Source organism: Catharus ustulatus, chromosome 6, assembly GCF_009819885.2.
Source record: "Catharus ustulatus isolate bCatUst1 chromosome 6, bCatUst1.pri.v2, whole genome shotgun sequence".
Taxonomy (NCBI): domain Eukaryota; kingdom Metazoa; phylum Chordata; class Aves; order Passeriformes; family Turdidae; genus Catharus; species Catharus ustulatus.
In genome coordinates, this window is record NC_046226.1 from 10,739,396 (window position 1) to 10,763,785 (window position 24,390).

At 47.0% G+C, this 24,390-nt stretch overlaps 1 protein-coding gene across 2 annotated transcripts; it reads right to left on the reverse strand.

The window, feature by feature from the left end:
* Positions 1-1,542: 1,542 nt before the first annotated feature.
* On the reverse strand, positions 1,543-23,802 carry LBHD2 (LBH domain containing 2). Of its 2 annotated transcripts, none has more exons than XM_033063343.1 (5): positions 23,671-23,802; positions 14,148-14,250; positions 9,819-9,909; positions 5,877-6,081; positions 1,543-4,770 (listed from the first exon to the last, which is right to left on the reverse strand). In XM_033063343.1, exons 3-5 carry the CDS (start codon positions 9,906-9,908, stop codon positions 4,694-4,696), a joined length of 372 nt encoding a protein of 123 aa, XP_032919234.1. In that variant the 5' UTR covers position 9,909; positions 14,148-14,250; positions 23,671-23,802; the 3' UTR covers positions 1,543-4,693. The 2 variants fall into 2 exon arrangements, with proteins under 2 accessions (XP_032919234.1, XP_032919235.1); XM_033063344.2 differs by lacking the exon at positions 23,671-23,802 and adding an exon at positions 22,525-22,545.
* Positions 23,803-24,390: the final 588 nt, after the last annotated feature.

Consider the following 24,390-nt stretch of genomic DNA (forward strand, 5'->3'; position numbering starts at 1 on the left):
TTCCAGAAGTGAGTGAATTTAAACTATGTAGAGTTAGTGTCTCTGAAATGAAAGCCATGTGTTTTAAAAGACTGAGCAAAGATTTGTGCCTTGGTCTAATTTGTGGTGGAAGCAGTGCATATGACATAAGCTTCTATAACATGAAAGTGAGGAATGTGCTGTTTGCTATGGGAGTCATGGCCTTCTGAAGCTGTCAGGCATCACCTTTCTCCCAAAAGGATTCACAAAAACACTGGAATTTTAAAAATTTTTAAAAAAAAGAGGAAAAAAATGTTAAAACCACAAATTAGGCTTGATTTAATTTAGACATTACAATTTTCAATTTAACATGATTTAAAAAGTCAGTTTTCATCTCACTAGTAGTTTTTTAAAAAAGCAAATTCCACTGAAAATGTTATTTGCTTCTTTAGACAGGAGTGTCCTGCAGAACACATCTAAAAGAAAAATACTTATCAGATGTGTGATTAAAAATAAATTAAAATGTCTCAAATCAATGGGATAACCTGTGGATCCAGTGGATATAAGTATAAAATATAAGCGTTAGGAGCAAGACAACAGTATTCCCACACTTGTCCTATTTAATTAATTACCAATAAACTCACTCTGCCTTCAGACTCAGGGAAAGAAAACAGCCAGGACTCTGCATAGATCTCACAGCAACATAAAATTGGCACCAGTTGAAATTGCATCCCCTGGAGCCATCAGGCAGCACCACTTGCATCCTTATGTGGCTGAACACCATGCAGCAAAACCCCAGAGGGAAAGGACAGCTCCCAGGGAGGTGAGGAAACAGCAGTGTCAGTCCCTCTGCCATCCCACCCTGAGTAATGTATGCCTGGACATGAGATTTTCCATGCATGGTGCGTGGAAACTCCAGTACTGAGTGACACTGAGCATCAGGTGTGCAAGCAGTGCCAAAGCTGGCTCAGTGCCCCAGCCTGGGATACAGCACATTGTCCTTGCCATGCCACCACTGCCCAGCAGGCACAGCCCTGCAGGGGCAGGGAACTGGCTTTGACCTCGAGCAATGCCTTTGCAATGCTGATCTACCCATCTCAGAGAGCAGCAGCTGCTTCTGAGCTGGGTAAGTAAGATGCAGCTTCACCCTCCTTTATCTGATCCTTCGCCTTTTGGCAACTTGACGTTTTGGGAAAAAATTGGTTGTTCACTGGCAGACTATCTCTGCCTCTCATCTTCTCTGCTACATGACCCTGCTCTCTTTGCACAGGGTGTAGATTTCCAGTAATGTGAGTTCCTGCTGGGCTCCACAATTGCCTTTCCAGAAAACGTTAAAAATGTGCATTGCATTGAAAGGTGAATGAAGATGAGCCAAGGGGCTCGCTGGCTGTGACAGCTGTCACTGATGCAAATCTGAATTTGTCTGTGTAGGAGCACATGGTTTGGAGGGTCTGGGTGAGGATTTGCATGCCATGGAGCAAAGGCAGCCCTAGAGTGGGCTTCATTCCCTGTATTAGTGGTAGGACACACACCACCACCTATAACCCTTTCCATGTTTAAACAAAGAGTCTGTGGATACACTGCTTCTTCCAATCAGTTCAGTATAGGCATTTAATAGGCTAAATGGTGTAATACATCTACAGGACATACATTAGTAGAGTATTATGTACAGGTGGCATTTTACAAAATTAGAAAGAACTGAAATAGAGCAAAATTCAACAATGTCTTACTCCATAAAACTTCCTTTCTGCACTACATGAAATATTCTACAAGCTAGACTAGAAAAATATGACTGAATGTCTTTTTTTTTCTTTTTCATTTCTACAAAGCTTTTAATCCAGAAAAAATACAAAACAACTATTGAGTTTATTAGAGAGACAACACTTGCACACAGACAAAGTAAGTGGACATTCATAGACCTGCAAGTTGAATAAATAGGGTTTGTTTGTATAAAACAATTTTCTCTCTATCTTGCTTTCCTGTTTTAGGGCCTCTGGCCCACGGTCAGAAAAATAAAAATGGGAGGAGGAATTTGGCTTTGCATGGTTCTTAAACTGAGGCCACACAGCTTTAGGAGAAAGCTTTAGTTTGAAGCAACCACTTGCTTCACGTAAAATACTTCAGGGGAGCAGCACAAAAGAAGGGAAAGGAAAGAGAGGAGTAATTAGGCTGGAAGAAGGAAATCTGGGATTTCTATACCAGCTGCAGCTTTAAGTACAAGGATGAAAAAAAGTAGTGGTGCTTGTGCGGCGTTTTTTCAGGTTGTATGTAGAATTCAGTTGTTTCTTTGGGAAACATATTTAGGGAAGTGCCATTGACCTCAGGTGGAAATAGGATAAGGGCCATCCAGAGCAGGAAGGGAGGGAGTGTCTGAAAGCAGATAGAGAGCACAGAAAATTGGGGGAAGTGTTTCAAACAACTGTTTTTCCTTTTATAAAGCAAAAAGCAAATTAAGTGATACATCTAACGTCATTCCTCACAGAGCCGGGCAGATGCAGATTGGCAGGAAATCACACAGCTAAAAATATGTCGTCACTGCTGTTGTTTTCTCCCCAGAGCTTTGTAAAACTTCTTGACAGTCAATGCAAAAGCAGCATTTAAAGAGCACCTCCCATCAGCCTGGCTCTCCCCATGCCACGGTGGGTCTGAGCTGGGCACTTCCCTCCCCTCACTGCTCCTGTGCCAACACGTAGCTCCAGCTTTGTTGGCTTTACCAGAAAACTGTCACCAGTGAAGGGGGTGACAGTGACAGCAGCCAGATTTAGGAAGTGCTCTTGAAACCTTCAGTTACTCTGGTGAAATTTGGTGCTCTGACCAGAATCCCACTCACCCAACAAAGTAATTTTAACAGTGTAGGCAAGAAAGTCTACATCAAGAAGGCAAAACAGATTGTTATATAGATTGAGAGAGCAAAGTTTAACTTAAGTATCACATTATACTGTACTACACTGCTTATAAAAAGGGTCCTAGATCCCAAACACCCCAAATAATGAGCTATAGTTTTGTACATAAATTAATGTTGCTTTGAAGTAAAATAGTCTCTTTCCTTTGTAATAAACATTCATTGCACAGAATTCTTTGTAAGTAAATATATTAAATTTGGTTGCTAAGAAGGTAAAAACTTATTAATACATCTGACCAGTAAATTTTATCAACCATCACACAATTAAAAGTTGTTGTTAGCGAAAATTATTACTGGAGAAAAGAAAGCACTTGGAAGTCAACTTAGGAGTTAATGCTGGAAGAAATCCTATTATTTCGCTCCACCTACAGCGAGCAGCTTCTTCTGGATGCAACATTAATTGGAAGTACAGAGCTCATCCAGCCCTGCAGAGATGGAGAAAGCCAGCTTTGCAGCTTACAGGACACTCATCACTGACAGTCAAACCCCTCTGAGTACAGGCAGTATCCACCCCACCAGCCCATCCAAGGGTCGTGTTTTGGGCTAAGATTGGTGCTTCTCCTGGGACAGTGGGAGGAAGTCTCTGGGAGGTTCCTGTGCAGGAATGGATTTACTCCTGTCAAAATGACCCCCAAATTCCCCAGGAAAATGCACTGGAGGGCAGAGGTGTCCAGAGACACCTTGTGCCACCATGAGCTCTGCGCTCCAGGCGTTGATGGTACAACCAAAGGTGAGGGAGGGGGCAGTGCCACAGGTGAGGAGGGCACCCCTTGGCACAGGTGTTCCTGCCAGCAGTGCCAACTTGGGCAGGTGCTCGTCCTTCCACCACGCCCCTCCTGCTGCAGGTGGCTCAGGGGAAACCTGGAGCCAGGCAAAACAGAGGACAGGTCTGGGATGTGCTATGGAGCTCCTGCCACCTATCCCCAATCACCACCCAGCTCAGGGCAAGGGAGGAGCAGCTGTGCCCCTGCACCTACACCAAACATACCAAAGGAGCAATGTCACAACAACCCCTGTTAACAAGGTGGGACAAAGCCAGCCCTGGGGGACACAGGAGCCATCTCACCAGCTTTAAGGGCGAGAAGTGCAGCCACACTACAGCTGGAGGTGGCCTGAAGAGTGCACAAACAGCACGATCCACCCCACCGAGCCCAACACACACAGCCTCACCACAAACACAGCGACCATCATCGCTTCGTTAAGGTACAGAAAGCGCTTCCAAAAGGCATCAGCCTTACTGAAAAGGCAGCTAAGGAAAGGCTGGTTCATCCAAATATGCACAGGTTAGCCAAAGGGAGAGAACCGCTCTGGGCTGCCCCAGGGCGGCAGCCTGGAGGCAAACCTTGCCTTTGCGTCTCTATACAAAAGTTACAAAATCAACTGGTGACATTATATTACATCTATTGTCCATAATATCACAGTGCTAGTTTTAAATGGCTAAAAAAAAAAAGAAAGTTTTTAGATTTAAGACATTCCTCCTGTAGAAATGCAACCCCTTTGTCCTGCTGCCGATACCTGAAAGCAGCCTTTCTTGAGAAAGATAAAACCAATGAAATGCACTAATTAAAATTAGGAGCATCTTTTCCTTGACAGTCTTATATTTCCTAACACATCCCATTGTTTCCCGAGGGGAAATTAAACAAACAATATGAATCCCAGCCTGAAAATCAAAATGCTAGAAGAACAGTTCTAAAGCCCAGATGCTTCTTACCAGGTACTAACTAAATAAAACCCTTGCAGATTGAAATACAGATTACTTTGACATGTCTTCAGAGTGTATTAGCTTTCCTACAACATTCACAATGAAGTTTCACTTCTGAGGCCATGGAGTTCCTACTCATTCTCTTCAGTTCTGCTTTCCAGAGTATCTGTATTGTCTTCCACCTCTTGAGCTGGGTGTGCTAAAGTATCTGCAAAGAAACAGCTCATCAGCATTTATTTCCCCATATAGGTGCAGCCTTTGTTTGATTCCCTGCTCTACCCGGCAGTTAATCTGTTAGGGTGATCTGTCCTGATACAAGATACCTTCTCTGCTTGCAAACCAGGAGTCAAACGTGGAGTAGGGAATTCCGAGTGCATCACAGTCTGACTTTACAGGGAACCTGAGACCTCAGGTAAGATATTAGAGAGAGGTGGTGATCCCTGTGGACAGCCACTGTCATGGGAAGGCTACCCAGTCTCAGAAATCTGCTTAAGCTGTCAGCCCTGAAGACATAATGAATCCAAATCACTGCACAAAACCAACAGAGAAACCACAGTATATAACCTGGAAGTCAGGAAATAGATTTGGCTCATATTTCCTCTTGAATGATCAAACGCTGTGGTTGTCACCACCCAGAAATGGCAGCTGGAATACCAGGTGATTTTATACTTCAAGACCTTTTGTCATTGCCCCTTTGAAGGGAAGGGAAGGTGCATCTTGCACCTTGCCCTGGCTGCTGTGTCTAGGTGTTTGGGTGGCAAATGCTGGTGCACTGAAATGGAAACTGGGTCACTCTATAAGAGGAAAGCACAGCACTGACATGAAAAAACAAAGAAATAAATAGACCAGTTTCCCACTGGAGCACTTGCTGTGCAAGCTACACTTAGACAAGGTCTTACCTTTACCTGTATTTCCCCCACAGTGACACTACTGACCGGGGTACATATCTGTGAGTTCCTGCTGCACTGACACACTCCTGAGACACCAGGATGCTTTGAAAACGTGCAGCTGTCAAACGCTTTACTTTTAGGCTAGGAGACAGGGACAGATATATGCTACTGACAGGACTACTGTTCCCCACAGTGACCTGACGTGCAGTGCACTGGCTGCCTGTTGGCCATATCAGATGGAAACACCATTGCTCAAAAGCTACATCAGAATTTTCAGTTCACAGGACTCCTCCAGTGCAGATGTTTTCTGTAGGCACCTTCAAGTACCTACAGTTGTTTGTCTCATCGTTAACTTCAGTGCACAGCACTGTCTGAAACAGCTGCTTTCCTATGGGGAACAAGGATGAAAATTACTCATTCAGACCTTCCAGATCCATCTGCTGCTGCTGTTGTTGCTGGGCACAGACTCTTTGGTCACCATGAAGACCCTTGTCCTCTGCTGACTTGAGGTCCTCAGGAGGCCAGCGCAGCTCCCCGCTCTCAACCTCCCCGGACTCGGTGGGCTCCACCACGATCGAGGGCAGCCTTTTGGACAGCTTGGGGTACTTTTCACGGGAGTCTGGGAAGGCCTGGGGAGACATTTGGGGAATGTACATCAAAGCTTTGCACAGGGGTGTGTATTCAGAGCAAGCAGAGTATGTACCTTCATTTGACAAGCACGCACATGTCCCTTAAAAAATCTTCTTCCAACTGGTGCAGATCAACAGCCCTGCAGAGGGATTTCAACACCAGCTGAACCCAGCTCCTTGCTGGCCAAGTGTGGTGCAGAGGGGCTGCAGGTCTCAGCACACTCTCCCCTGCACGTGCTGTCCCTTCCTGAGCAAAGCACCCACTTTGCTTCCCAGTGTGTTGAGGAGCTGATTGCCTTAACTTGTGTGATCTGACATAAGCAGTGAAAATGGAGACTTGGGAGACAAAATCTGTTATGCTGCCAAACACTCATGTTTCAGTTCTGGTGGGGTTTTGGGACACAGAAATCATTGCTGTAAGGCCAAGCTAAATTGCTGCTGCAGCCCCTCTGGCTGCTGTCCTTTTGCTCTGATATGATATTTACGTTTTCTTGCAGTGATAGTTTATTAAGAAGCCACCATTGTGCAGAGCTATATTCTGCAGTGAAGCACTATTTTATGATGCATTCATGTAAAACAGGTAGTCCCAGAGAACATCTTTACACAGAGGACAGTGCCAGCTATTTATTTTCATTTGTCACATTGAAGCTGCAGATCAAACACTACACAGTGGTTAGAGCTTGAAGCTGAACCAGGGCTTTTTATTGAAGGATATTGTAACACGTAAAAGTGCTTTCCTGTTTTCAACATAGCTGGATCACTTAAATCTCTCAGGGTACTTTGTTTTGAATAGTCTTTTTTTCTGGTGATTTGGTTTTTGGTCGGTTTTGGTTTTTTTATTTAGAAAAATCATTGCAGCTCCTCCAGGACATTACCATAAGAAACTGTCATTGCTTTGCTGAAACCTTTTCTCCTTGATCCTCCAACTTCCATATACCTGCACGAACAAGCTACAAATCTCTCCGTGCTAGCTGAGTTTTATTTTATTTCATTGTGCTTCATTTCTTACAATAAAATCAGGGTGCATGTGAGGGGACTGAAACAGGACTTGAGAGCAAGAATGATTCCAGTTTAACTTCAGAGGCTGTCACAGGTTTGCTGTGAGCTGGTGGGAACCTCCCCACATATCTGCAGCATGTTCACCACTCAATCAGGGTCTCTGCTTGATCAAACCCTGCTGGTTACGTGAGTCAGTCTCAGCACAGCTCCTGCTGTGAGCACAGGCAGAAATACAGGACATTGACTAGGTCTGGGGGTGTCATAACCCACTGGAAGTGTTTGCTCCATGGCTTTTGCAACATTCCTCTATCTCAGCAGTTGTACTCCTAAGAGCTGAGGGTTTAGTTGTCTCTCTTGGCATCAGAACTGGCATGGGGAGGCAAGACTTCAGGAAAGGCTGTGCATCTAGGAAGCAGCAAGCACATTTTTAACATTGCTGTGCTGCCCATATCTGACTTCTGAAGATTAACAAGGGCAGTAACCATCATCCTCACACCCTTGCTCTCCATGATAGTGTCATGGGGATTCAATACTTCTTGCAAAGCTGAGAAATGTTGCATATTAGTGTTGGGAGACAATTAGGAAAATTTATTTTGTGAGAAAGCACCTTCAGTACAGTAAGACCAAGGGAATCACAGAAGGCAAACCCCTCTGATGCCACCCTGAGCTGCACCCACAGGTTATAACTCATCCTGACCAAGCAATGCTGCTTAAGCTGCCTATCAGAAAAGAGCTGCCCAACGTCCCATTACACAGACTTCTCCTGAGCTGTTCATAATCTGGAAAGACATTTCCATGGCAGCTGTCTTGACCGGGAGGAATTTTTAAGAAGCGGCTAATACAATCCTGCTTCTTGGAAACCAAGTATGAGACAAGGTCTCCTTGGGCAGGACAGGTCCACAGCCCAGCTGAGCAGCAGTGTCCTCCTCTGCAGACCCAAGTGGAGCCCAGCTCTGGCAGCCTCACAGCTCAGCTGGCAGAAAATAACCATAAAATTGTGGGAAAATTGCTGTATTTTCTCTCATGGCTGCACAGACAGGTGACAGTGACCTCTTCCCAGACTGTTGTGCAGCCTGCTGGGGTGGCAGAGGGCTGCATGACACCACCCCATCCCCAAGCCTGCTGGCAACCCCTGGATGGGTGATGCAACACAACAAAAATTCTGCTTCTTCATCTGCTTTCTGAAACCCAAGGAAATGACAAGGAGAGATCTAAAAATGGGCTGGGAGATGATTATTACAGCTGCAAGAAAATTTAGGAAAGGCACCTGTGTGGCCTCAGCTGTGGCTATTTTTGTTTGTGTCATTCTCATATGGTCTTTTCTCACATCAACCACATAATTTTTTTTCCACCAGAGCCCAGTATTTACCGTGTCCCTCCAGGAATGAGTCAGGACTGGCAGGAAGCAGAGCTGTCTGTTGGGCCTTGCTGTGTTTTTCTGCAGAAGCTGGAGCGTGTGATGAGTGGGCAGGAGACTGCAGGAGGAGAAGGACCAGTCTCCTGGACAGAGTGCTTGGAAGTTGCTGGAAGGAACCTAGTTTTCCCACTGAGTCACTGAGTTCGTGCTACATCACATTTCTGTTTGATTTTTTCCTTTCCTTCAGATGGCTATCACTAAAATGTGGATGGTAGCACCTTCTCCCAGGGGAGAGGTAAAGGAGCTGGCAGAAAACTCTGGGGCACATGATCAGAGACACCATAACACAGCCCTAAATCCACAGGTGAAGTCAGGGTTGGACAGAGTTTGGACAGCATACACTAATACAACACTGAAAACCTGGAACTTGGTGAAGAGGAGGAAAAAGAATATTGAAAACGTGCTCCTTGAGTGAGCAGCATCCATCCTGTGCAGCCTCTGAGGCATGGGAAAGCTCATGGCATTCCCTTTAAATGCAAAAAGCCTTTCATTACACAAGCAAGTGACCCAAAAGGAATTTGCAAAATTTCTGATCTGACTTCCCTAGCTTCCAAATGCTTGATTTACACCTGCAACAGGCTGCTCCTGGCGTAGCTCTCGGAGTCTGCTTCCAACGTTACACGCTGTGCTGAGAGGCAGCTCAGGTCCACCAGGACCCATTACGTGGTTTGTCCCTGTAGTTACACAGAGTCACGAGCACAACCACAGAGCACAAGCTGTGATGTGGGGGCTGCCACAAGGGGGGCTTGGGACATCGTGATCCCTCCTGCTGCAATGAGCACCACGGGTGGGCGTTTGAGTGGGTGTGTGGAACTGCCTGGGGACACAAAATGCTCTTGCACCTGCCAGCAAATGGCCCTGACCACTGGTGCTGCTGTGATGCCACAGCCATTTCTGTGAATCAGCCAATCATTTCAAATGGTCTCTGTTCTAAAAAAGGAGCTTCCTCTGAGCCTAAGGAAACTCAGCTCATTTGAAGGGTGGCTGTATAAAAGCTTGGCACAGTGCTGGCTGGATGTCTTCATCGCACAGTAGTTGCTCAGATGTGAACTCTTGGTGACAAACAGCCTCTGTGCCTGCATCCCTGCAGGATCTGGGCATTGCTGTCACTGTGCCCTGCAGACCTGGCAGCCCACAAAACACTTCAGCCAAACTCTCAACTTTTAATAATAGAACCTAAGGAGGATCAAACACATTCCAGGACTTGCTCTTCTGGCAGCAGTGCTCTGTAATTCAACACCTACCCTAAGGACAGTTGTTGGTTGCATTAAATTGCTTTTGACAAACAACTCAGGACACTTTTCAGTTCTGCTGAAGTTACCTGGCTTGAAGGGCCTCCTTCCTCCTCAGGAGTCTGGCTGAGCGCGAATTCCTCCATCACTGGCTCTCGGGTGTTCATCACCTCTGTCATGCTGTGAATATTAAAAGAGAATGGGACACCTCAGCTCTGAGCTTTGGCCCCACAGCTAATTTAACAAAATATATTGGCTTTTCATATTGGTTAAAATAATTGTGTTACACAGTCCTTCCTGAACAGTCAAAAAAATATTCACTTGGCCTCCAAGCCAACTGCTACTGCTCCATGTTGTGATGCTGTGCAGGGCATCGACCCCAGCTGCCCCTGAACAGCAGAGAGGATCCCCACAGAGTCCCAGAGTCATCACTTGGAAACTGGAGTCTTCCAGTGTTATCAGCTATCAGTTTATCACCAATATATGAGCTCAGAAATTGCATCTCTTGATCAAAAAAAAACTTTCTGGTGGAAATACCAGCCTTGAATTAAATTCTTATTCTGATTCTTTGTAATGCCTTCAATATTTGCTCTTCCAGATGTCTCTTCAATTTAGTCATGAGCCAGCACTTCTTTTCAAGCTCTTAATTCCAGACACACCAGCTGTATTGGTGTCTAAGGACCAGATTTTCAGTAGTCTTTACTTGCCTGAGTGCTTAGAGAGGTGTTGAGTGGGACTTCCAAATGCATCAGGGACTACTTCGCACCTACATCTCATTTAAATCAGGAACTTAGGAACCTAAGGTGCTTATGTGCCCATTAAGCCTCACCCTGTGCCATTTGGCACCCCAGGCAATGCAGCGCTGGTCCCAAGCTGGTTCTGCCGGGCATTGCAGCATTCCAGAGCAGAGAGGCAGAGCTGGCTGCAGCCCTCACTGCACAGCCCAGCCCAACCTGTGGCCGGGCAGCTGCACATCTCCATGGCGTTGGGATTTTCCTCACACTTGCCTTTTATAAATGCAGCGTTCCACTGAAAAATCTGAGGATGCCTGAAATCTCCAGAATGCATATTAAGCGTGTAGGAGCAAACAGAGCCACTCTGAGCTGAAGGGGCTGTGTTCATTTTAAATGTTAATACATCAGCCCTGGAGAGATCTGGCATGGGGCTTTCACTCTCTTTAGCTGGCATTCATCAGGCAGTGCAGTTAGTGGCTGCTGGAGCTCCTGCAGCATGCAGAATGTAGGCATCATCCATTAGGCTGCCCTGCCACCTGCCACAGCAAACACTCCTTTAGGCACGACTAAATGCTGCCATTAATTCTGGTCCTGCTGCACACACAAAAGCCTTCTTTGAAACAGCTGCACCTACTGAGAAATGCCAACTAAAACATCTTAAGGATAACTTGTTTCAGGTTTGCATTACCAATTACCAGACAGAATTAAATTTTACAATATCTGCAATTACTACAAAGCCCTTCACAATGACTTTAATGAGCTGTAGCACGGAGCAGCATGATAGTGCAGAGACTTTCACTCCCACTGCATCACATTTAAGAAAAAGCATGGCAGAACCATGGGACACCTGAGTTCAGCTGTGGACCAGGACCCAAGGCTGTAGGCATTCATCAGCATAGGGAAAAGCTCTGAAGGGTCAGCCTTGGACCCAACCAACACTGAATTAATTCACACACTTCCTGGTACGTGCACAGAACAGGAAAGCAGAACCAGGTTCTGACACTCAGCAAAAGGCTGAACCAAACCCCTGATCTGAGCACCCTGCATTTTACACAGCCTGAATCCTCCCAGAGCCATGGCACAATAGAAGAGGGACAGATTCTGCCTGCTTAGAAGAGTGTTTTGTTTTGAGCTCCCAGCCCTTGCCTGGACCTGTACCACTCCCCAGGGACAGCACAAACCACCTAATCAGTAAAATATAGAGGGTTTCTAGACACTTTCTAGATGCTTTTATTCCTGCAGCATCCAGCAGGCCATACCACTGGGCACCTGTGGACAACAGCACCACAACAGTGGTGACTTGGAAATGGGAGACCCCTCCCAGCAGTGGTGACTGTGGGCCCTGCTCTGCCAGCTGTTCCTGTCACCCAAGACAGCACTTAAAAGAACAGAGATGTGCCCTTAGAACAAAAGGAAAGCAGCACTCCCGCTGATACTCCTCCCTCTGATCACCCCTGGTGCTCATTCCATTCTTGCCTTTTTTACCCGCTCTGGCCCCAGCCTCTTCCTTGTTCCCAGAGGGACCCTTTTCACCCCTCCTGCTGCCCCTCTGGGAATGACCACATTAGGCAGGACCATGCTCTCCCAGCCCAGCTCTTTGGGAAGAGCTGTTTTGCAGGGCTTTCACACCCTGTGTTGGCCAGACCCAGCTGTAAGCCTAGAGGAACACTGGGTCCACCACTCTGAGCATGTCCAAGACGAACATCTTTCTCTTGGCATCCTTTTTGGCATTTGGCACCCTAGGCCCAGCTGCCCTGGATTGCAGGCAAAAGGAAATGGGAAAGCGTGTGTCTCGATAGAAATAATCTTGGAGGCTTTGTGTGGGGTCAGTATTTATGAAGTCTTGGTCTTGGCAAGCACAGAAAAGCCATGCACCACTGCTGTGTGTCCTGGGGGTTGGTCCCTGCTAGCCAGCAGCAGATTCCTGCAGTCACTCGTAGCTGGCTGGTTTATTTTAGCAGCCATTCAATGCACTGCAAATGTTTAAATATTTCTCTGTCCTTGTACCATGGGAAATTAGAGATACACATCCACACATGCACTGTCAAATGTGTCATGAGCTCAAAGATGTTAAGACCTCACGAAATTCTATTATTGAGCAATAATGGGCTCCGTGCTTCCCTAAGACCACATTATACCCTGTAGATTATTTGTAAATGACAAAGACAAATTATTTGGGCTAGAAAAATGGTGACAGTCCTGCCAGTGTTACAGCAGATGCCTCAGTGAATCAGTTCCCAAGCTGTTGAAGCCCAGGCCATTTCAGAAAATCTGTGCAACTTAAGGCTTTGATTGAATAGGATGGCAGAAGTGATTGTACTTGATGTGTTTCAGCATAGAACATGGGGCCATGAAACTGGCAAAATAATTAGGCTTTAACTGGAATAGATTAATTATTCCCAGTCTCTGCTTCAAAACAGTGAAGGAAAACAGAAGAATCTATATGGGCTGTGAAAGCAGTGATGTTTCTAACAAGCTTAACTGGGTGTTTAACAGGAAAAATAACCAGATGTAAAATAATTGAGCATGTCACTGCAAATCAGTTCACTGAAACTTCAAAATCACCTGTAGGACATCACTGAGTTGTTTATAAAGCCATATAATCCGAACAACACGTTTGGGGGGGCTGCTTAGGGCTTTTCAAACTGTGATCAGATTTATGCACAGAACAATTTTTTGCTTTTCACACAATGTTGATGGAAAATATTAAGCCACTTTTAGTGCTGCTTTTACCCGAGATGTACTGACTGACATACTACAGAAAAGTGGCTGATACAAACAATGATAAGAACTACAGTTCTTTAATTCAGTCTTGTATTCATTTTATGTATGATAGATGCTGGTATCACCAATGACATGCAGTAGCCATAGTGATGCAAAACAAGGCAATAAATAGCATTTACAAACAAAGGGTAAATTCTGTTCTGGTGGATGAGTCATCTACTCTGAACCTTAAAATTCTTGTGTCAATGAATTAAGAGATACATTACTTCCCCTAGGTTTAATTAAGCACAAATACAGCATTTTGGGGGGGGAGCAGCAAAGAATCTGTTCTTGCATCTCTGCAAGAAAACTACATTTAGAGAAGATTATCTTAAATGCAGTGCTAAAGTGCTACAGTCCCAGGACCTCACTATGCTCATCTTTTTCCAGAGGCATGGAACAAAAGCACAGATCACTTTCTGTTGCTCATGATGACACTAACAAGGTCAGTAACATACAGAGCAATATCTACCCTGTCAAGTGCTAAACCACTTCCCATGGGAAAGGCTACAGAGACAATATACACATTTTTATTTTAGGTTTTGAACAGAGAGCAAAACTGACCTGTGAGATTCACAGGGAAAAAACAGTATCTGAATGCAGACCAGCTTCAGGACTCAAAAATGTGCAGCACTTATGGAAAATAGGCAGGTCATGTCATGCAAGAAGTATTTCCTTAAGGATGGGGGCACAGACACATTATATGGGATGAGCTGAGCCATGGATAGGAAGAGCTGCTACCTGAAGCAAGGATCAGTCTGGGGGATTCTCAGACATGCAGTGAACTGAGGCTGATCCTGCTCTCACCTCCCCAACCTGGGGAGCTGGGACGAGGGGACACAAGGGGATGCTGGCCAGGACATGAGGCTCTGTGGAGGATAAACAGCAAGTACAGGGCAATGACAGGAGAGGGCACATTACCTTCAATCACATCAACATGTGCCACTTGCAAAAACTGTCCTTGCTGCGGGCGCCTGCGTCACTGATGGAGTGTCGTGCAGACTCAGTCAAATCCTAGAAGTGCCTGGAAGAGACAATACAGCAGAGTCAGAGCTTGTGACCAAAGGGACTGCGCTGGCAGGCACTGGTGTGAAAGAGTTCTGCTTGCTGCAGAAACTCCCACTGTGAAGATCTGTATCATTTTCTGTGTGAGGTGGGATTTGATCTCGCTAAGGATGAAGCTCATAGAGCACCTTGTGAATCACAGAGGCAATTAATGTATCAAAGCCACTTAAAGCTACCTGAAACACCTCACAGTATCACTCTTTGTCACGCTAAACCTTATTCCTTAGTGTGAGCTACACAAAAACTGCTGAAACTGGGACATTCTGAAATCCTCCCATACAAAAATTGTATGGATAGTTGGAAAATTGGAAAATAAAAAATGCATTCCCTTATTTGGCAGGATCAGTTTTGTTTAGTGAGACACAGTTCTACTGATCAAGACACAAAGAAGACAACATATGCTCAAAGAAGGATCCATTAACATTGCATTACTGTACGGTTCTTTCAGAAGCCACAGGGGAAGTGATTTTTTGAAAGATCTACTCCAATTTGAAGGTAATATGTTGACTGGTATCAAGACAGGGAGCCTGCTGAGCAGAGGTGAGGATCCCACCATTTCAAAGAGTGAATCACTGATTTCTGATGACTTCTCTGTCAGAAAGCCTTAGCTGATGAGCCTCAGGAGTTACAGTGTGTAAATATAGTCAGTATCTAGGCCAGAGATGATTTTCTGAGAAATCTGTTTAGCCCTACAGCTTTCCAAATATATATTCATGCCAGCCACAGCTATTTCCTTGGATGGGAAAAAGGTGTTTTCAGTGAAGTGAATGGCACTAGTATATATATTTTATATCCTCCAGTGGTTTGGATTCCAGCCCAAATGATTAAACAAATCTACCTGTTTTGGAAGCCTTCCTACCCAGATTTATAACACTGGATTAACTGCACAGTGATTTTATTCAAAAACAGTGACAGAGGTAAAATTGTGTATTGCATTCTGGAGTTTCTTCTCATGCCACAGGCCATGATTACTGAAAGTTAGGGAAGCAGGAAATCACTTCTCCATCCTCAGGATTCAATTCAGAAGGTTTAATTCTTATCTGGCAATTCTCCTTCCTAACCAAAGACCAAACCAGCTTCAGGGAGGCTAATGTTTTGCCCCTTAAAAATTCTTGACTACACTCAATTCTTGTCTCTTATAAAAACAAGGGAGCATCTGATACCATGCTATCCAATGCTCTGGGAAGAAGATTTTTATCCCACCACCCATTACAAAGCCGCTGTTATTAAACCTATGAAAATTCAGCTCAAATTTTTCTACCTTCAATGTCTCCTTCAGAAAAGACTGGATGTAATGACAACAATTATTACACTGAGTAATTATTACACTGTCAATGAGAGACAAAAAGGTGTAAGAGATAAGGAACCAGGCACCACATGGTCACTGGTTGGAATCCAAACCAGTCCACTTTCTACTCAGAGTTATCTTCAGATGACTGGTTAGTGGTACACAAGCACCCATGCAGTACTGAATTATTTAAACCCACATCCATTGCTTTCCAGTCTCAGCAAAGGACTTCTGGATTGAATTGACCCAAGTCCCATCCCCTCTCTGGTGTTTTGGGCAACTCTGTTCTATGGTGCATGCAGTGTTGGACAGGGGTTGTCAGCCCCTGCTGCTCAGGGGCCTGAAAGCTGTAATAAAAAAAATATTCATTTGGGACCACAGCATGGAAAATGTCCCTTCTCCCAGTACCATAGCCATATTCAGAACCAGAAGAACTTCTTCCCAGTCAAGACTGTTGTAGAGTTCAGTGTTTCCAGTGTACAGAACTACCAGAATGCATTTACTCTCTTAAGAGAAAATACTCACTTTACCTGCCTAATAGATGTGATTACCTTCTGTGGCTGATAACAGAGGGAACATAAACCCCTTCCTTCTGTGATACTGCTTAATCTTTTAGAAACAAGGCACAGCTACTGAGACCATGCAAAGAGCTTTTACTGCAATGGAAACCATCTGGAAATTACCCAATTACTTTCTCTGGTTATCTCTCCTTGTCCCTTAGTTTTACCCACCTTTGCTGCTTTCCAGCCTGGAGCCCATTTACTTAATGCACCCTCTTCCAACCCACCCATCTTCTGCTGCCAGAATAACTTGCCCCCCTTTGCCTCAGCTTGATAACCATCTTCTTCTCTGGCTGCAGGAGCACCAACACAGCTGTACTGTCATTAACAGGAACCAAGTCAAGTCTCAAGTCTCAGAGACCAGTGGCACTGCCTCAGCCCCACCTCGTCTGGGTTTGCAGAGCCTGGCTGTACCTCCCAGCAAAGAACAATTAATTTAGGGATTACTTCAATGAGTTGGTCACATCTTGCCTCTTTAGGAGCCATAGCATGAACCAAGGAAGTCCTGAGATTTCCCAAGTTTTCACTAGTGAGACCAAGGAATGCTTCAGTGGGGGCCCCTTTGCCCAGACCAAGGGCCCTCAGCTCATACAAGGGGATGAATCTCCACCTGTGCTGGTGGCATGGGTCACAAGCACAGGCACTGGAAAATGCTCTCTGGGCTTCTCTCCCACTTTGGAAAGCATCTGGAACAAACTGCATTTTTGGAGCTTCTACAACCTGTGGACACAACCTGTCCCAGTGGGGTGATCTCACCACCCATGGGAGAGCAGAAGGGAGATACTGGGCAGCAGCTCTGCTCAGCTAGAGTGTATGGGAAGCCCAACCTGAATCTGCTCTTCATGGGGGCAGAGGACTCCATCAGCCACAGCAGAGGCCTTTCCTTGGGATAAATCCACTGTGAATTGCAAAGTAGATGTTTTTAAAGTAAATGTGCATTATGGGGCGAAACAGGAACTGGGCCACAGGCTGCAATTCTAGTAGCCCACTTGATAAAAGAGCATGTTACAGAGGCTCTGAGCCCCAAACTTCTCTCCCACAGGCAGCAGAACCTCCAAAATCAGGGCACTTATATTTAGAGATTCCTCCTACTCTGGAAACAACACCCCTTCTCCCTGAGCTGCCCCAGTGTCGGAGACAACTGGGTGGCAAAGTGAGACCTGCCCTCAGGATGCCAGGGCTGCTGCTAGATTAGCAGGGACTGCAGGACACCCTCTTCCCTTCCCAGGCTTCCCAAAGTAATCATTTCCCACTGAGCACTCATGGAAATATTATGATAACAGCCTAACAATACCACATTGAACGTACACCTTCTAACAAAGTGCAGATAGGAGGCAGAAATTGGCCTTGAACCACTGCTACACTTGCAAATCTATCATTTTTCTGGCACGGCAGAAAGGGGAGCCCTCCCCTCCTTGTTTCAATGGTCAGTCCCAAGGGCTTTCCCAGCCCTGTACTTAGGCTGTGCTGGACAGACACCCCCACATGGCTCTGCAGGCTCGGCCTCGAGCACGGGAGCTCTGCAAGGACGGAGCTCGGGCATGATCGCAAACAAACCAGGAGCTCAGCCTTGGGCTCCCGGCCCCAACACAGCCCCTGGATAAACTTCTCTTTATTCAAGGACTTGAGCCTTTGTGTATGCTACAAAAAGAAACCCCTCCTTTTGATTACACGGAAAATTGGGACAGGCTGTGCATAAGAATGGCGTTAGGTGGGAGAAGCAATGGTCTTGGTCTGTTGCTTGCATTTTGCAGAGTGGAAAATTTCAATGGGTCACAGGAAACCCTGCTCAGCAAGTCCCAATACACAAACAGGTCAAAGGAGGTTTTTCCACCCAGAAGAAGAAAGGGTGCCTTATTCAGGCCACTCTGCTGCAGCAGAGAAGGCTGTCAGTATAGCCAGGGTGGAGGAGTGGGCAATCTACGGCAGAGCTACAATTGTAGTGGTGCATGAAGCCATGAAGGGGCTGCTCACACGGTACAAGAAGGTGCATGTCCCTGCAATGAATTTGGCATTTGGGAAATGCCACGGAAAGCTGGCATTTTCCATGGCCAGGTGCTTCTGTGGATCCAACTCCCCCATATCTCAGTCTTCTGTTAGTCTTAGGAGGATGGAACTATACCTGAGAACCACATGGGTGGCCTGGGCCATCCAAAGGCAAGACCATGTCCAGTACTCTACTGAGGGTGGGACAGTGACTTCAGCATCTCAGCAAAACCCAGAACAAGCACTTACATCAGTGACACCTCACAGCCTTGTTTCCCTGACTGCATCTCAGCTCAGCTTTTGGACACTCTTTGGACAGGGTCTTTGTTTCCCCTGGTTGCACATCTGTAATAAAGGCCCTTTATGATGCATTCTGGATTCCATGGGACTAGCAAAGTATAAATCACTACATGGACCGCAGAAGATAAATCTATGAACTCCTATTTAAACCTCCCACTTCTTTTTGGATGCAAATCCCTTTCCTAAGCAACTGAGAAAAGTGTGATGTGTGTCAGAGTCTGGAGATTAGAGATCTGTTCTGTTCCCTCGTTTCAGAAGCTCTTGTCTTCGGCCACCCACGCAGTACTTGAGTTCTGCTCTCCGCAGGCCAAAGCTGCCTTCCTCTCCTCGGCAGCGTGTGCTCCACAGAAGATGTCGATCTCTCTCAGGAAGCAGTGAGATGAAACAACTCTCAAAGTGGAGGAGCTGAGGTATTTCAGCATGAGACACAGCACGTAGTTTGGGAGAGCAAAAAGGGGTAGGAGGCTGCTATTTCCAGACCGTGCTGCCTCTCACTGCTAACTTCGTGGTGAGCTGCAGTTTTCACTGTTCCTGCTCCAAAGAAACTACTGGGGTAAATATTACCCTTGGGAATTTCTCAGACACTCATCTGTGGACTCCCAACACTACAAAACACAGGCTTGAAAACCAGGCCAGTGCTGGCAGATGACTCTAACTCAGTCTCCTCGACTCCTGGGGTTGCACAATCAGCCATGAGGGAGCCACTGCTCTTCTGCCATCCCCAGATCCTGGAGCACCATGGCTACTCACAAACCTCAACTTCCAGTTTGCTGTAGTTGCCCAAGCTCCTCCTGGCCCTCTTGGCAAAGAGGAGCTAAAAACTAGAGTCATAAATGGTCAAAGAAAAAGTAAAAAGAACTAAAATATGCCTGTGTTTAACCATCACAATTTTTAAAGCAATCTCATGATTTGGGGATGATTCAACTCAAAGTGTTTTCCAATTATTTTTGCTATGCTGCTTGCTATGGGTGCTTCCTTGGTGCATCCTTCCTTTTGCTTTTTCTTTTCTCCTGGATGCTTTAAAGCAGCTCATTTATTTCAGCTCTTTGATCTCAGTACTAAACTACCTGAGCTTCCTCATGGAAGATGCCACAAGGGATAGGTAGGGCAGGAGAAGAGGGGGGGCAGCCAGACAGGATGCTTGGAGATAGGGAAGGGGAGCAGCCAGCCAGGAAGCATGTGTAGAGCAGTGGAGGGATGAAAAAGTAGAGCAGATGGGAAGAATGACTAAGCCAGCTCCTCTGAATGCTGGTAGACCTTGGTATCGTGGAAATCTCCACAGAGCCCTCATGGAATTGTGTGCCGAGGGAAAGTTTGGATTTTTTTTTTTTTTTAACATCAGATTCGGTGGTTAATTGATGTGAGAGGAACTCATTAGGAAAACACCTCATCAAAATTAGAGATAAGCCTCAACAAGCTGTTAAATGTTTTAGAGGTATCTCTTCTGGTACTTGCTGGCAAATACTCTCATCTGAGAATTTGCTTTTGGGATCAGAAATGCCTGTATGGAGCAGAGTGATTCTGTACAGGCTTTAATTTACCACAACCTTACAAAGTCAGCACCTTGCAAATAACAATATTGTTCCTTTTAACTCAGAGCAACCCTTACTAAAGGCTTTCAGAAAGAAATGGTTTTGTATCTCGGATCTGCTCTGGAAGATGATGATTCTTTCATCCCTAATATTTTATGCCACAATTGTCCCTCACCTTGCAGCACCCATGGGAATCAGTGACAGATAAAAATTGGCTCCCTGTGCTTCTTTCTACCATTCCCTAGGTATTTTTGGATAGTTCTGAATTCAGGCAGGGGAGTGGGGGAAAAACATCTTAGAGCATCAACACAGAGTACACGATTCTCAGATGGAAATGTCATGGGAAATGGGTTGCAAAATGTTTGATGTCTTTCTGGCACCATGAAAGAATACTCTGGACAGTCTATCACTGGGCTCATTTCTAGGCAACAGAGTAGGGTACGAGGTTAGGTGCAGCTAGATAGAACAGTATTTACTTAAAAGACAAATTAGTTATTTCCTTGTAACTTTGGGAAAATTAGAATACGGTGCTATCAGTGTTATGACCTGATATAATGTTGAGCATTTAGCAGAGAATTTGGCAAGGCAGAAGTGGTAAGATTTCATAAAAACAAGCAAACAAGAACCCACCAGAGACTCCTAAGAGAACAAAGACAATGAAGTGGCTATTAATATTCCTTCTTGGCAATTAACAGCACAACCACAGGTGTCGCAATATCACAACTTAACACCAGAGATGCAGCTGGTTTTGTCCATGAATTAAAACTCCGTCACCTCAACTGAATTTCCAAGCATAGGAAGCTGCCCTAGCCCAAGATGGAGGATATGAGAACACTGTGTCCTACCACAGTAAGAATGGGGAAGATGGAGGGTGAGGACAACACACAGCTAAAAATTAAGAAATCACTATTAAAAAAAAAAATTCAGTGTGCCTTTTTTTAAGTGAGTCATTAACACTGAAAGCAGATATGCATTAACAAGGCTGTGAGTTTCCCTGCCAACCAATTAACATTCACCTTCTGAATCTAGAGGTCTGCTAAGTATTTGCACAGAGGCAGTTTATGTGTGTCTGTGTCAGAGGCTGAATTCAGCTGAAAATTCAGGTTACATCTTACACACGCTGCAGTGGTCTCAACAGAGGAGCTGGACTTGGACTATTTTCTCCTAGTCCTATGGGGACATGGGCACTAGGGGGTAAAACACAGTGGGATCAGTGATGAGAGAAGGGGATTACCCTGCTGGACCACAGCTTCTTCTAGCACTGGCATCTGCTCTATAGGGGACTGGTCATGCTCTCTCCAAACCATGAAGGAGAGGTGGTCCCAGATCCTGAGGACTTAAAATCAAAGAGGAACAAAGACTGAGATGGGATTTTAAGGACCTGTTGGTATCAATCAGTCTACTTCATTCTAGCTGCATGTTATTGGTTGGCAGCTTCCCTAGGATTTGCAAAAAAGCCTTCCCTTGAAGACCGAAAATTCAGGAAATCAATTATTTTACAGAATTGTAATGTGCATGTTTAAGAAGCAAAAGGAAGGGCTGTTGCTGAGGCAGACTCTGGTCTCCTTGAAGCCCTGGCAGAGCTCTTCTTGCCTTGAATGACATAGGATCAAGGCTTCTCTGACCAACTTCTCCAAAAGAAAAATGGTGGAATGGGCTCAAACACAGGGGCATAATTTCAGAAATAAGAGAGAAAGAACAATTTCAGCCTGTGAGACTCTGAGGTTGGTACCTGATCTATGCAAAAGCCTGTTGCTTAATACAAAGAGATCATTGTGAGAAGGGAGGGAAAGTAGTAACTGTGTTTGTACATTATTTCTTCTGCTAAAGCAATGTACCAGAGATGTTGGAGGAAATTCCACCTGATTGACAAATTGTCAGGCTAGAACAGGAAAGCGACAAAACAGGGTCAAGTTATTCCCTGTTTGCTTGTTTTCTCTTTGTAATCATAATGTTGACTCTGAAAACATGTTTTTTAAATGGCGTATTAATTATCAAAATCCTGAGCTGTGAGCTGGATTCTTTTCTGGGCAAAAAAAATTTATTGCTCATTAAAACTAAGAGAAGGAAAACACTGGCTTGAGCCTGGTTGTGCGTAGGCAGAATTTCCCTGCTTCACCTTCCTTTACAGGCTACTCATAAGGAGGCATTGTGCTGTGAGCCAGGCAGGCTGCAGGGCAGGTGTGAACACCAACCCTGGATCCTTCAGCAAGATGTGAACTTATAGCCAGGAGGGCTTCACTGCTGTACTGACTGTACAACTGCAGTAAAGATCTCAGTCAGGAAAAGACTAATGGAAACAAATTTCTCTCTGTGTATTGCTTATTGTGGCTGGAGGGGTTAATGCCACATCCAGGCTAACTCAACTCCCCTCCTCAACTGTAGCCATATTCAAAGATGCACAAATACAGCTCTGTCCCAGATGAAAAGAAAATTTTTGTGGTATGTTCATTTGGCAGATGGAAAATACTCACACCCCCTGCTTTGAGTGAAACATAGTCCTCATTTACAGAGCAAAGTAGGTTCTTTCATTCTCTAAAAGTAATCGTATGTGTGGTATTTGCTACCTGATGGGAAACGCAGGATTTCAGTGTTCAGTTCTGCTCGGCTGCAAGCAAAAGCATCGTCTTAAACTTGGGCTTTGTTAGTCACTTCCTCGCCTCAAAAGTTGTCTTGGAAAAAAAAAAAAGGCATAAACAAATAGCTGGGGCGATTGCAGCCCACAAACCAACAATTCCCTCAGCACTGTGCTCATTCATCAGGATTCCTTCACACAGCCCTTTCGGCTGCCGGATAAGTTGGGTGGCGTTTTTCTAAAAGAGAACTCTTTTTCTCAGTGAATTCTCCGTAACACCCTTTACTCGAACAAACAAGCATGTGGAGAAACAAGCCGCGGCAGAGGCTCGCGTTCCGCCTCTCCCTCTTCCCCCGTTACCCCGCAGTCGCCGCGGCACCGGAGCGCTGCTCCGCGCTCCGCGCTGCCGACCGGCCCCGCACGGCCCCGCAGCGCTCCGGCCCGCGGCACCGCGCTCGGGGGTCCGAGCCCCGCGCAGACCCGACCTGTACGGCACCGACCCGACCTGTACGGCACCGACCCGACCTGTACGGCACTGACCCGCACCGCACTGACCCGACCCGCACGGACCTGCACCGTTCTGACCCGCACCGTACTGACCCGACGCGCACACACCCGACCCGCACGGCACTGACCCGACCCGCACGGACCTGCACCGTTCTGACCGGCACCGTACTGACCCGACCTGCACACACCCGACCCGCACGGACCTACACCGTTCTGACCCGCACCGTACTGACCCGACCCGCACACACCCGACTCGCACGGCACTGACCCGACCCGCACGGACCTGCACCGTTCTGACCGGCACGGTACAGACCCGACCCGCACGGACCTGCACCGTTCTGACCCGCACGGCACTGACCCGACCCAACCCGCACACCCCCGACCCGCACGGTACTGACCCGACCCGCACACACCCGACCCGCACGGCACTGACCCGACCCGCCGCCCCTGCGCCCAGCCGCGGTCGCCGGCTCCGCCACGGGCGCGCTGCCCACCCAGGTCCCGGGAAGCTGCTCCCGACCGCCGCAGGGCTGCGAGCGGGGCACTCACAGGTGGCAGCTCGGCCCCTCTCCGCACCCTGCCCCGCCACCCGCACTCCCCGAGCCCGGCGGAGACCCCCGGCCCGGCTCACCGGCGCGGCAGGAGAGGCGAGGCGGCAGCCGCCCGCCGCCCATGCACGGCGGCAGAGGGGAGCCGGCAGCTCCGTCAGCGCGTCCGCATCCTCCCGGGCCGGGCGCTGGCACCGCCGCCGCGGCACCTCCCCGCCCGCAGACCGGCCCCGCCGCCGCCAGCGCGGGGAAACCACTCCCCCGGCAGCGCCGGCGGGGCGGCGCGCAGACACGGCCCGGCCCGGCCCGGCCCGGCTCGGCCCGCCGGGAGGGGGCACTTTCCGCGGACACGTGTGGGACCCTGCGGCTCAGCCAGCCCCGAACCCCGCGCGGTGCCGGTGGCACACAGGTCCTGGAGGGGTCACTCTCCTGGAGCAGTTGCCTCTCTCCCCTTGCTTTGCTCACGGGTGTCCCGAACCCACCCTGCAGCCAATCTTTCATGAGAAAACATCGAATGCGGGTGGCATAAACTTTTTGGGGCTCTTTTTGGCGGGGTTCTCTTTTTGCGGGGGAGCGGGTGCTCCACACCGAAATGAGTTTCCCATCTGCGCCCCCGACCCGTGGCAGGGACTCGCTCTGCCGTGCGCAGCATCCCGCCCGAGCAGCATCCCGAGGGGCTGCACAGCTGGGGCTCGCAGGCAGTCTGTGCCAGGGCAGTGATAAGGGACTCCCCCCTGCCAGAGGTTCACTGCAGACAGGCTGTCAGGAGTCATCTGCAGCTCTGCATGTATTCGTAATGCTGG